Here is a 13,697-nt window from a genome sequence, read left to right as displayed (position 1 = left end):
ACATGGCCCAGAGGTAAGGAGCCTTATGCAGCTGAAGCAATTCGACTATTGAGGCGAGCCATAGTTCAGAGAAGGGTGGAGGTAATTCTTTTGACCTTATCTGGTCACTTTGATTTCCCCTTGGTTTTCTTCCTGCTTCGATAAAATTGTATCTTTGTGCAGGTTGTACTGGAGACTATTGATTCATATGGATGTTTCATGGGAATTTTATTGGAGTCAAATAACCATGTGGAGATAAATCATATATTTTAGTTGACGCTTCGAGCGGCATCTTATTTAGTTTTTTTTTTTTTTTTTCAAAAATAGTTTACTTCTCAAGGGAAAAATTCATAACCTAATTTTCACAAAAATTTAATAAAAAATGAAATATATAAAGAAAAGAGAAGAAGAAAGAAGCACATTGGAGAGAGTATAAAAAAGAGAGAGAGTGAGAGATGGATACTTGGAGAAGAGTGAAGAGAATAACATGTGAAGAAGATAGCAGAGAAGAAACCTAGGGAGAAGATGTTGAGAAGTCAACTAAATCCCAATATATTTGGGATTGAGTGATTAGCCAGATTATATGTAATTGATTGTACATGATTTGCTTTCCTTTATTAGTCTCTTGATTGTATAGGAAATTTGGGTATAGATACCCTTGACACTGTAAAGAGAAAATGATCAAGTAATCAAATATTCTTCCTTTGATTACAATTTTACATGGTATCAGAGCAAGGAAAAACCTAGCTCTTGTTTTTCTCTTTACCGTCAAAAATCCCAGCTTCATCCTTCTTTGTTTACGTTAGCTTTCTGCCATGGCTAATGACAAAGAAGTTGAAACTTCTTCCAAGGATGGAAACAAGTCTGAAGTTTCCAACCCTTTTTTCATTCATCACTCTGACCATCCTGGCATGGTTCTTGTATCCAAACCGTTGAATGGAGACAACTATGGGACATGGTGTCGTTCCATGCGAATCTCCTTGAGTGTCAAGAACAAACTTGGTTTTGTTGATGGCACTGTCAAGAAGCCTTCAAAGACAACCGATCCTGATGAGTTCTCTCTTTGGCAACGTTGCAATGATATGATCCTATCTTGGATCTTGAATTCCCTTGATCAAGACATAGCTGATAGCGTTATCTACTCTGACACTGCTCACGATATATGGGAAGATTTGAAGGAGCGTTTCTCACAAAGCAACGTTCCTCGAATTTTCCAGATCCAACGTGACATTGCTTCCCTTACTCAAGACCAAATGTTGGTTGCTGCTTATTACAAAAGACTTAAGGGCCTATGGGATGAGTTGGCATCATACAGTGATGTGCCGACTTGTACTTGTGGTGCCATGAAAGATCACGCTGAACGTGATGAGAGGAATAGGGTGATGCAATTTCTCATGGGTCTGAATGATTCATATGCTGCTGCTCGTGGACAGATTCTTCTTATGCAGCCCCTACCATCCATACGCAACATCTATTCCTTAATTTCCCAAGAGGAGAAGCAACGACAACTGGGGACTCCTCATACTACCTTGGAACCTGCTGCAATGGCTGTTCGCCAACACCAGGGACCTTCGAATTCTAATCGCAAGCCTTTTCATTGCACTCACTGTGATCGGGATCATCACACAATTGATACCTGTTATAAACTTCATGGTTATCCTCCCGGGCATCGACTGCACAAATCCAATCGAAACAAGAAAGGCTCAAGTTCCTCTGTCAATCACGTGCAGAACAATCCCACTATGCAAGAATTGAAGTCTGCCATGCCCAATCTATCTGATAGTGAGTATCAACAGATTCTTACCATGATGAATGATAAGAAAGAGCCACAAGCAAACTCTGCAGGTTTGTCATGTTATCCTTTACCTTTACACCGCTGGCTGATTGATGGTGGCGCAATAGATCATATTACATCCACCTCACATTCTTTTACGTCCACAAATAACAACCCTTCCATTCCACCAGTTGTATTGCCTAGCGGTGAAAAGGCTTCTATTATTTCTGTTGGGAATGCTTCTCTCAACTCATCTATTTCTTTAAACAATGTCTTGTATGTGCCTAGCTTCAAAGTTAATTTGATGTCAGTAAGCAAACTTACACAAGGACTTCATTGTTCCATCTCTTTTTTTCCTAATTGGTGCATTTTGCAGGACTTGGCTACGAGGAAGACGATTGGTCTGGGTAAACAGCAAGGAGGTCTTTACTACTTGATTTCTTTGGCGTCAGACAAGCCTTCCCTTCTCCCACCATCTTGCAACCATGCTCATGCCTCAACTCACCTCTGGCACAGCCGTTTAGGCCATCCATCATCTTCTCGTTTACAATTTTTAGCTAAGAATGTTTTAAATTTCCCTTTTTCAAATAATGCTTGCGAGGTTTGTCCCTTGGCAAAGCAAACTCGATTACCTTTTAATTTAAGTTCTATTTCCTCTTCTAAACCATTCTCTCTTATTCATTGTGACATTTGGGGGCCATATAAAATTGCATCTTTTTCAGGGGCTCGTTATTTTCTAACTATTGTGGATGATTTTACTAGGTTCACATGGTTATTTCTCATGCAAACTAAATCTGAAACACAGAACCTGCTTAAATCATTTTTTGCCTTTGTCCAAACACAATTCAATACTCAAGTACAACAAATACGCGTTGATAATGGAGGTGAATTTTCTTCCATGCGTCGCTTCTTTCACGAACATGGGGTCATCTATCAACATACTTGCGTCTACACACCACAACAAAATGGTGTTGTAGAGCGCAAGCACCGACATATCATAGAGATGGCTAGGGCTTTACGTTTTCAGGCACATCTCCCTATTTCTTTTTGGGGAGAGTGTGTTCTCACCGCCATTTACTTGATCAATCGTCTTCCTACTGCCCTTTTATCCAAGATATCCCCATATGAGAAGCTGTACCATAAACCTCCTTCTTATAACCACCTCCGCATTTTTGGTTGTTTAGCCTATGCCACCATTGTCCAACCTTCCCATAAATTTGATCCTAGAGCCAAACGATGTGTTTTTCTTGGTTACCCTCTTGGTCAAAAGGCCTACAAATTATTTGATCTTACCACCAAAATTTTTTTTACCAGTCGCGATGTAGCTTTTCATGAGAGTCACTTTCCTTTCCAAACTCTCCCTTCTTCCTCTCCCACGGAACCTCCACCTCCTGTTTTACCTTTTCCTTGATCTGATTTGTCATCTCCTCCATGTCTATCTCCTGACTTACCCTCACCACGTCCTCCATCTCCTTCTACCCCACCCGATCTCACAACTTCTTTCGACACCGCTGCCCCCATTTTTCCCTCCCACACCACTGCCGTACCGGCTCCGTCACAACCTTCCTCTCCTTCTGTACCACTAGCCCCCATCCGCTACTCTCTTCGCCACAAGGTTAAACCAGCCCATCTCCACGATTATGTTTGCTCACAGGTTACTTTACCTATGCTTGACCAATCGTCGGACTCCTTGCCATGTCGCACCAAAGGTACTCGTTATCCCCTTTCTAATTTTCTTTCTTATCACCGTTACTCACCATCACACTTTGCTTTCATTGCTACTATTAGTCGGCCAGTGGAACCTAACACTTTTGCAGAGGCTGTTTCTAATCCACACTGGCAAAAGGCCATGCAATCTGAACTTGCAGCTTTGGAATCCAATCAGACTTGGTCCCTCACTTCTCTTCCACCTGGGAAGCAACCCATTGGATGCAAATGGGTCTATAAAATCAGGCATCGTTCCGATGGCACCATTGAGCGCTATAAGGCTCGTCTCGTGGCCAAAGGATACACTCAAACTGAAGGTCTTGACTACCATGACACATTTTCTCCTACTGCCAAAATGGTTTCTGTTCGGTGTGTTCTTGCTCTTGCCGCTGCCTACAATTGGTCTTTGCATCAACTTGACGTCCACAATGCATTCCTTCATGGCGATTTACATGAGGAAATCTATATGTCACCTCCTCTTGGTCTTTGGCGACAGAGGGAGCATTTGGTATGTCGCCTTCACAAATCCTTGTACGGATTGAAGCAAGCATCTCGCCAATGGTTTTCTAAGTTCACTGAAGCCATATAAGCTGCTGGTTTCACTCAGTCCAAAGCCGATTATTCGCTTTTTACCTGCAAAAATGGCAAGTCCTTCACTGCTATTTTGATCTACGTTGATGACATCTTGATTACAGGAAATAATTTGGCTGCCATTAATGCTCTCAAGCGATTTCTTAATACTCGTTCTAAGATCAAAGACCTTGGTGATCTTAAATATTTTTTGGGCATTGAGGTCTCACGTTCCAGGAAAGGTAATTTCTATTTGTCAAAGGAAATATGCACTGGATATTATTAAAGATGGAGAAGCTTTGGGAACACGTCCAGTAAGCTTTCTCATGGAACAAAATTCCAAAATTTCTTCTGATATAGGTGAGATACTTCATGATCCAGCAAAGTATAGACGATTGGTGGGACGTCTGATTTATCTCACCATAACAAGACCTGATATTACATATTCAGTACATATACTCAGTAGATTCATGCATGAGCCTCGCAAGCCACACTTAGATGCCGCCATGAGAGTATTGAGGTATATGAAAAGTACACCAGGACAAGGACTCTTCTTTCCTGCTGGAAATGAGATGAAGTTGACGGCATACTGTGATTCAGATTGGGCTGGATGTCCAACCACACGAAGGTCAACAAGTGGCTATTGCGTGTTTCTTGGAAATTCTTTAATCTTATGGAGAACAAAGAGACAAAAAACAGTATCTCTTTCTTCAGCAGAGGCTGAATATCGTGCAATGACAGGTGCTTGCTGTGAAATTACTTGGTTCCGTTATCTATTACAAGACCTACAACTCCTGCACCCAGGACCAGCTACTTTACACTGTGATAACCAAGTGCGCTGCACATATCTGTCAATCCAGTGTTCCATGACAGAACTAGACACATTTAAATCGACTGTCATTTTATCAGGGATAAAATTTTAGACAGAACAGTGGTTACAAGATATATTTCATCTCAACAACAAGTAGCAGACGTGTTTACGAAGGCCTTGGGAAAAGAAGATTTTTCGGCTATGGTGTGCAAGTTGGGAGTTCACAATATTCACTCTCCAACTTGAGGGGGAGTGTTGAGAAGTCAACTAAATCCCAATATATTTGGGATTGAGTGATTAGCCAGATTATATGTAATTGATTGTACATGATTTGCTTTCCTTTATTAGTCTCTTGATTGTATAGGAAATTTGGGTATAGATACCCTTGACACTATAAAGAGAAATGATCAAGTAATCAAATATTCTTCCTTTGATTACAATTTTACAGAAGAAGATGAAAATAACATGTGTGTTCTTTTTCTCTAGCCGTATAATTAAACGTGTATTATCTAAATCGGAGTGTGTGAATTGTATTAGTTAGTCAGGTAAGGAGAGTATTAAAAGCTCAATCCGTATAAAATAGTCAGGTAATTAAATAACACAAGTTGACACCAAACACCTAACATGGACTATTTACTTCTATCCAGAATCTAATACGGTATACCAAACGAGCATGAATAGAAGAAAATGAAGTTTTAACAGAATTCTATCTAGAACTTGCATATAAAAAACGTGCATGCTTTTGAAAAAAATAAAATCAATGCTTTAGATGCATGATGATGAAGCAATGTCTTCACACCAGTTCACACTATTTTATTTATGAATTTTCATGAGAATGTCTTACCTACTTTCTACATTTAAAATTTAAATTAAGCTCTGATCAGTTTGACTTTGTGGAAGCTACATATCAATGTCCAACATCATTCTTGGTTTATGAATATGATCAAAATGTGCTAGTTTTGCTTAGATGCAATATTTAATTACCTTATTCTAAAAAGCTTTAACCTTTAAATATGGATTATGTCAGTTGGTCATGGCAGTGAGCTAATCCCTTTACACTCAAATTCAAGCCCCGTCGTAAATTAGATTAATTTAGCATAAATTATCGCTTGTATAAAAAAAGAGAACAAACCTTCAATATGCATATCATGCAGCAGCTTGCTCAAGGACTCCCAGCAGTTAAAATCCAGGATTATGAAGCAAACATCTGATGAAAATTTTGCAACAGCTGAAATCAAGATCGGGGGCCACAACGCAACAGTTGAGATGCCATTCTGCTACTTGCCTTGCTTGTATTGAGGTGGATGCCCAGTTGTCCTTATTATATTATTTTTCCTTTTTAGAATTATTGTAGATTAATGGAATCACGCTTTCTTTTTCTGATGGCTCAACACGGACAGGGGGACTATAATATATATATATATATATATCTTTTAATTGTTATTTTATATAATTTGGATAAAGAACAAAAAACCAAAAAAAAAAAAAAAAAGTCGATATAGAAAAAAGCATCAGACAAAGAAAAAAGAAAAAGAAAAAGCTAAATTAGACTTTCAGTCCTGTAGCTTCATTTCGATTTTTTACTTTGATGCATGCACTGTACCATTTTGCAACAGAAGAAGGAGAACAACAAAACCAATTTTTTATATATTTTTTGTTTGTAAAAACACATTTAAATGAAAAAAAATATAAATCAAAATTGAAAAATGGAGGCTTTGGGAAGCTGCGTGGCAAATGCCGTGGTCCGCCACTCAAAAATTTTAAGAGAGTGCGAGAGGAATCCAGCGACAGAGATAGAAAGAAGAAAAGCCGGAATCTTCATACAAATCTCCGGAAAACTATCCAAGCCCCTCTTTCCTTTCTCTTTAGTCCTTACCATCTGAAACCCAATTCTCTCTCACTCACTCTCTTTCTCTCTCTGCACAGATTGTCCAATTAAAAAGTTCCCCAATTGTCCACATTTCCACATCCCTGTTCTTAATTTTTGAACTTTTTTGTTTGTTCCTCAATTACACTGTGTAGATCATAGATCAATTAGATAAACCCAGATTTTAGATTTCTGTATTGCACAAATTCCTCTGTCATAGCTCAATCAAACCCATTTTTTCTTTTTGTCAAAATTTCGATATTTTTAAAGCTCAATTGTGACACATTTCTCTCTAATTCTGATATGGACGAGTTTGGTGTCTTAACCGAGCAATATGGGTTGAAGCCCCAAGGCAAGTCGGCTCCAATGGCCGCATCCAAACGACCCACGAGCGCCAACGACACCCAGGCCTGGAACTTCGTGGCCGATTCGAATTCGAACCCCAAAACGTCGTCGTACTCTTCCAGATCTCCTCCCCCAAATTCCAATGCCGATTACGCGTCTTTTTTTGACGCTCAGGACGGGCTCTTCCAGTCGGGCTCTAACGACAAAACGCGCAGTTTTGGAGGTCTGGACGATTATGATGACATCTTCGGCGGACCCGTTAAGCCCACGAAGCATTCAGAAGGTTCTTTCAATTTTGATTCGATATTTTCCGGTTCTAATGCAAAATCGTCGTCGTTTAATGGATATAAGGATGCCTATGACGTGTTTGGTGGAATGCCTGGCTTGAAGAGCCCGGGCTCTGGTAAGAGTAATGCGAAGGGGGATGATATTTTTGGGTCATTTGCTTCGGCTCCGAAGCAGAGTGCTACAGTTGATGATCTGCTAGGTGATCTCAGCGGAATAAGACAAAAACTGCAAACTTTGAACGTGAAGAATGATAAAAATGTTAATAGGTCTGCAAAGGTGGGGAAGAATGGAGGTGATTTTGATGATTTGATACCTGGGTTTGGTGGAAGCGCTCCTTCAAATAATGGGTATGTATGATTTGAGCAAATAAATGATGGGTTAATTAGGTTTTTCTTCTTATGTTAGTCTAATGCAAATTGCTCTGGTAAATGGTAGTTAGTCATTTATAGAATTGATTTAATTAAATTTCCATTTAATCATTGCATTTGAGTTTCCTGACTAACTGTCCATGTAAAATGCACCACTTTAGTCTCATAGCTGTGTCAGCTTACTGCATTTACAGTTGTGAAATTGTTTTTATACTACTTTTGGAATAACAATGGAAATGTTACTTGTTCAAATGTATGAGTTACCTCAATTTGCTGTCACAGACATGATTATGTCGACTTTCTTGATCGGAGCATTGTTTATGACACTTTTTGTTTATGGATGTTATAATGTAGTTACTAATATCTTTATTTGCAAGTAACCTGAGTGACACGGATGTTCTCATTTTAATATCTTTTGTTCAGAACATACGCACAGGAGAATCATCGTCACCAATCGACCGTTCATTCGACTAAATCAAACTTCAGTTCATCATTGGACGACCCCTTTGTGGTGTTAGAATCAGTTTCAACTTCAACTTCAACACCCGCATATGATTCCTCAGATTTTTTTTCAGAACTGGAACAAATCAGTAAGTTCAGCAATTCTGCTGGAGCAAAACTTGGTGTTTCATCAAATAGTTCCACAAAATTGAAATCCCCTCCGAAGTCAGCCCAAGTTTCAAAGGGAGATAAAGGTTTTTCTGCTTCCTCAAATTAAAAAGCAAATTTGATGAATATTTTTTTCCCCTCATTACTACCTTAACTGATCGCAGAAAGGAGCTCTGGTGTGTCTTCTATAGACGAACTTGAGGAATTTGCCAAAGGTACGGTGCAAAACAATGCAACTGGACGCACAAATGTTCATTCTCATGAAGATGTAGAAACCTCAGCCACTAGACGTGGTAGATCTAGTGAAGATGATCTAATGGGTTTTCGATCAAACAGTGTACCAAGGTCATGGGCTGCACCTGCAACTTTGGTGAGAAGCATAAATTTAGTAAATATGCTGTTTTCAGCACCAATGGATTATGTAGTTGCTTACTGATGCAATTTTCAGGACCCAGTATTTGATGCACCGACAAACAACAGAGGAGGGCCTAGACCCCAAGGGACATCTGGAACCTCAAGTAGCATGAAGAAGTCTTCGTCTGCGACTGGCATTTTTGATGACCTTTTTTCAATGAATGGAGGTAATTAATTGTTAAAGTTCAACTTCATCTGTAGAGACTGTATATAAGCTTTGGGTTCTTGTTACTGATTTCTATGATGTTCTTGTTTGCATCAGCTTCCCCTGGTTTTGTAGAATTTGAGGAAGTTGAAGGTGAAAGTGAAGAAAGACGCAGAGCCAGATTGGGACGTCACCAAAGAGCACATGAGCGTGCGGTCTGTGTTTCTCCCTCTTATCACTTTGCTGTTTTTCTTTTAATGCTTTGTTTTGTCTCTGTTTTTGTTTTGGTGAGTGCAAAAGGAAGGTCAATATAAAGAAAACTAGACAAAGTAGGGAAGCAGATAGAGATGAGTTACTATTGAAAAGGACATAATAAACAAAAGTAAATAGTAAAAGCCTTTTATCTATTTTAAAAATCTACTATACCTTAGAATTTAGAATCATCACTAAATTCCACGAATTCTTTCCTTCTTTCTTTCTTTTTTCTCCAACAAGCAGTCCAATGTTGACCCCTTTTCACCATTTTATTACCTGCACTGTGAGCATAATGTTATGCAGCCATGGGCTAGTTGACAAGTAGTTAAAATTAACTGCTCTTTATTCTCTTGAGGTTCACCTACATCATCATGATGCTAAGATCTATAGTTTATAGAAAATGTTTCTGATTTATAGTTAATTCAGGCTTAATTTTCTATTTGTATCCCTCTGGCACAATTTGACTGTTTTGCTTGTCATCTTTAGTTACAAGCAGTGGCTGATATGAACCAACGCGATCGTAAGACTCAGCAGGAGCAAGAGGAGAAGCGTGTAAGTAGTCTTGCATCCATCATTGGCATTTTGATACATATTTTGGGATTTTGTGTATGGGGATTCTTTACAAATTGGCTGATGGTATATCTTCAATCTTAAAATGTGTTTTAAATTATATATTTTTGTGTTAGGGTCTAGGGGTAGCTTTTATTTCATGTTTGTATGTCGTTTTGTAATTTATTTGTCTCCATACATCATCACAGCTTCTTATATTTATTGGCTTAGTTTATTTTTAATTTTACTTTGCAGAGAATTGCTGAGACTCTCAATATCAAAATAAAGAGCTGGTCGTATGGGAAAGAAGGCAATATGCGTGCACTGTTGTCATCATTGCAAAGTGTATGTTATTCTACATTTAGTATGCTTTTGAGATTTTGCATAATAGTAGTGTTTTAGTGCACAAGAAATGATCTGCTCTCGTTTATCTTCCCATCTTCCTTGCCTTTAACATCTTACTTTAAAAGTCGATGTAAGTTACTTCCTGCTGACTTGGAATTCCAAGCTTAATAGAATTTGCATAATTTTTGTCTCGAACAACACATCTATTTAACTTCATTCTTTGTTGCAGTATGTTAAAATTACCTATACCATGATATTTTAGAGAAAAATGAAAATTGTCATCTTGTAAAATGACGTTTGACCTTTGATTCCTAAATTGTTGAGAATTTGGGCCTTTTCTTGCATCATCGCCCGAGATATCATAAAAACCTTTTCAATAGCAACTAACTTCTTCATTTCTGGAATGATGAACAGGTGCTTTGGCCTGAATCTGGATGGGAGCCAGTTTCACTGACAGATTTGATTACATCCGGCTCAGTTAAAAAGGTTTATAGAAAGGCCACATTGTGTATCCATCCTGATAAGGTTCAACAGAAAGGTGCTAGTCTTGAACAAAAATATACTGCGGAGAAGGTTTTTGATATCCTTAAGGTACCTCTATCAATGTATCAAATTCCTAACATAACCAAAGTATTTATTTCAACACTTTATGAAGTGCTGGTTTTTTCACTTTTTCGTCTAAGTAATATTTTGATGATTGGATAGTCTTTTAGGGGCTTTCTGATTTACTTATGTAGGAAGATTTCTTCTTTTTTTTGTTATGTTTTCACTCACTCTTTCGTAGTCCAGATTCTCTGCTCATCAGGTTCAGCAGGTTTGCTGTACTTTTAAGTTGTGTGACTGTACCGTGAAAGTGATGGCAGTTCAATCTAGAAGATTTCTAATAAAATTATTCATTTCTATGTTAATATTAAGGGTTTTTTGTAGCAATGGTCCCTGAACTATACCCATAGTTACATTTTGGTCACTCAATCCAAAAATAGCTGCAGAGGTCCCCCAATTATGTATGGTGTTGCATTACTAGTCCCTTTCATCAATGGGTAAACTTGGAAATTCATTCTAAATATTTATAAAAACGAAATAACAAAAATTAAATAAATAAGGGTTATTTGTAGCAATTATCCCTCAACAGCTATACTCGGATTTACATTTTGGTCACTCAACTCCAAAAAATGGTTACAGAGGTCAGTCATTTAGGTGTTGTGTTGCACCATTAGTCCCTACCGTCAAGTCTCTCTAACGGTAGGGACTAATGGTGCAACACAACACTTAATTGAGTGACCTTTGTAACTATTTTTGGAGTTGAGTGACCAAAATGTAACTCCGAGTATAGTTGAGGGACCATTGCTACAAAAAACCCTAATATTAATGTTGCATGATCTGTTTGACATAATTCATTGTCGCTGGAAATGGATTTAGATATTTTCTTTTACCCTAGAACGACTGCTATTTTGTGCTTATTTTCATGTTTGATATGGTTATACTGAAACAGGAAGCTTGGAACAAGTTCAACAAGGAGGAACTCTCTTAGGAATTTTGATGATTCATTCTTTATAGCTTGATCCGTTTAACATCCACAAGGGTTCCTCCTTGGGAGGAAAGATGCATGTGCTGTGCTGGTGGAAATGCTGGTTTGCAGCTACAAAGCAAGATGGGCTGAATTTCGCTTCCGTTATCTATTACAAATTTACAAGACTTCATTTTTATCTGTAAAATCCCTGGTAAGGAATACCGATGTTTATGGTTTTGTATATCAATGGTGCCACAGAAATATTACAAAATAAAGTGGGATGAAATCAATATATTCTTCCCTTTTGTTGTGATATTGAGTTCTTCTATAGTTTTTATCTTGTGGGATATAAATGAGTTGTTGACCAGAGAGATTTATATTTACAGTTTTTCTGTCAATATTTCCCATATTTAGCAGTTCCTGATGATTCTTCAGTTGCCTAAAGGATTATCAGCTTTGAATTGTCATTTTGATATGACAACCCTTGCCGTTGCAGAACACATTCATAAGCATGGATGGTAGTCAAATTCCTGACTCTTTTCTGTTTTGAAATTTATTTTGAAATATTGGATAGCCATCTGGCCAAAAACTTGTAAATGAATCATTTATCAAAAAGTTCTGGAAATAATTAATAAGGACATCCCACCACACCTCGAGCTAGACCTGGCAAATGGGTCGTGTTAATGGGTTTCGGATCATGTTTGTGTTATGTTAACTTAACGGGTTGACACGATACAACTCGTTAACTTAAACGGATGAAAAATGCCAGACCTAGACACGATCCATTATAATTTGCGAATGACCCGACACAACTTGTTAAGAATAAACCAGAAAAAAAAAAAACCAAAAAAAAAAAAAACCAAAGAACAAAAAAAGATAAAAACACACAGCCGGCTTTGACTAGAAACCTATGCTATGTTAGGCCGATAAAGAAATCTGATGACTTCCAGTAATTAGGACCAAGAAAACAAAAGCCTCGTAAAACGATTTGGAAGTCCAACACAAGGATCAAGGAAGGTGAATTCCCAGTTTTTTTTAATTTCTCTAAACTACCCAGGAAACAATACATCCTAAAGCTTTCAGCTTTAATTTCAGCTCAAGAAACTTAAAAGAAAAAGTTTTAAGCTTTAATTCCTCAACGACCAAAGAAAAAACAAGAAGAGAAAAAAAATTCCTTGATTAGATTAGATTATTTATATATAAAAAAGTACTCCAAGGTCACACAAGTTTGTGGGGTTGGTAAAGTTGATTTTGCAATGATTATCAATTGATTAAGAAAATTTCATACCTGAATCTGCACAAGCTTGAATCTCCAGATTTAAAATTTTAAATTCATTTAAGAGTACTATTATTTCCATTCACTATCCTATTTCTTCATCCGCCTTATCTTCCTATCTATTATGTAAATTTTTAAAAACACAATTCTATATTTCTACCCACCATTATTCCTAAAACACCCTTTATTAATTCATGCAAATTAACGAGGCTCTTCCCCAATCTGACGGTGGCTCCTCCCCATAGCCAGCACACCCACCCAACAGCCACCTAACCCCTTCCCCAATTTTGAAATTAAATCATTCATGGTCACCTATTTTTGAATTGCAGATTCTATGCAACGGGCCTGGCACTTGTGTTCCACTTTTTGTAATTGCATTCTTATTTAAGGTTTGGATGCATTTCTTTTAGACTCGTTTGTTGTTGTTTTTTTTTTTTGCCTTCTTCACTTTTTTCTTTCTTGGGTTATTGCCCTTTAATACTGTATGTGATGAATTTGGGAACTTTATGGTTCATGAGGTGATATTGGAATAGAGAGAGAAGGGGGTCGGTGCGCTGGTGTGTTGGGGCGGGTTGGTCACGGGAGGGGGTAGGGTCGAGGGCGAGGCTGGGGCTGGGTTGATATCAGATGGAGGAGAGAGGGATAGAGAACGCAGAGACAGAGGGAGAATTTTCTTTTGGTTTTTTAATTTTTAATTTTTAAAAATATTGTATTTTAAATACATGTAGCATTATATTATGAATAATACTAGTCTTACCACATTTTTTATACCATAATTTTATACCACATGATGTGGCAAGCTAATGTATACATACCACATCATGTAAAATACTAGTTTCCCATTAATTTAATTGATATGACATATGATATGGACATACCACATCA

At 37.8% G+C, this 13,697-nt stretch overlaps 1 protein-coding gene and 1 pseudogene across 2 annotated transcripts; both read left to right on the top strand.

Moving 5' to 3' along the window:
* Window positions 1-794: 794 nt before the first annotated feature.
* Window positions 795-5,234, top strand: LOC148919528 (uncharacterized; annotated as a pseudogene).
* A 1,324-nt stretch (window positions 5,235-6,558) lies between these two features.
* On the top strand, window positions 6,559-11,849 carry LOC103319777 (Chaperone DnaJ-domain superfamily protein). 2 transcript variants are annotated; one of them, XM_008221367.3, is made up of 9 exons: window positions 6,559-7,688; window positions 8,133-8,404; window positions 8,483-8,688; window positions 8,767-8,899; window positions 8,995-9,092; window positions 9,619-9,684; window positions 9,937-10,026; window positions 10,441-10,617; window positions 11,519-11,849. In XM_008221367.3, exons 1-9 carry the CDS (start codon window positions 7,012-7,014, stop codon window positions 11,555-11,557), a joined length of 1,758 nt encoding a protein of 585 aa, XP_008219589.2. In that variant the 5' UTR covers window positions 6,559-7,011; the 3' UTR covers window positions 11,558-11,849. The 2 variants fall into 2 exon arrangements, with proteins under 2 accessions (XP_008219589.2, XP_008219590.2); XM_008221368.3 differs by having other exon boundaries at window positions 6,581-7,688; window positions 8,133-8,299.
* The last annotated feature ends 1,848 nt before the right edge of the window (window positions 11,850-13,697 follow it).

The sequence above is a fragment of the Prunus mume genome, linkage group LG2 (genome assembly GCF_029339155.1).
Source record: "Prunus mume cultivar Tortuosa linkage group LG2, ASM2933915v1, whole genome shotgun sequence".
In the NCBI taxonomy this organism is placed as follows: domain Eukaryota; kingdom Viridiplantae; phylum Streptophyta; class Magnoliopsida; order Rosales; family Rosaceae; genus Prunus; species Prunus mume.
Note: the sequence above shows the minus strand (reverse complement) of the source record. Positions and strands in the feature narration are given on the sequence as shown.

Coding starts and splice junctions, on each gene's coding strand:
- LOC103319777 (XM_008221367.3), top strand. CDS start 7,012: ATGGACGAGTTTGGTGTCTTAACCGAGCAATATGGGTTGAAGCCCCAA. Junction 7,689..8,132: donor AGCGCTCCTTCAAATAATGG/GTATGTATGATT, acceptor TCTTTTGTTCAG/AACATACGCACAGGAGAATC. Junction 9,093..9,618: donor AAAGAGCACATGAGCGTGCG/GTCTGTGTTTCT, acceptor TGTCATCTTTAG/TTACAAGCAGTGGCTGATAT.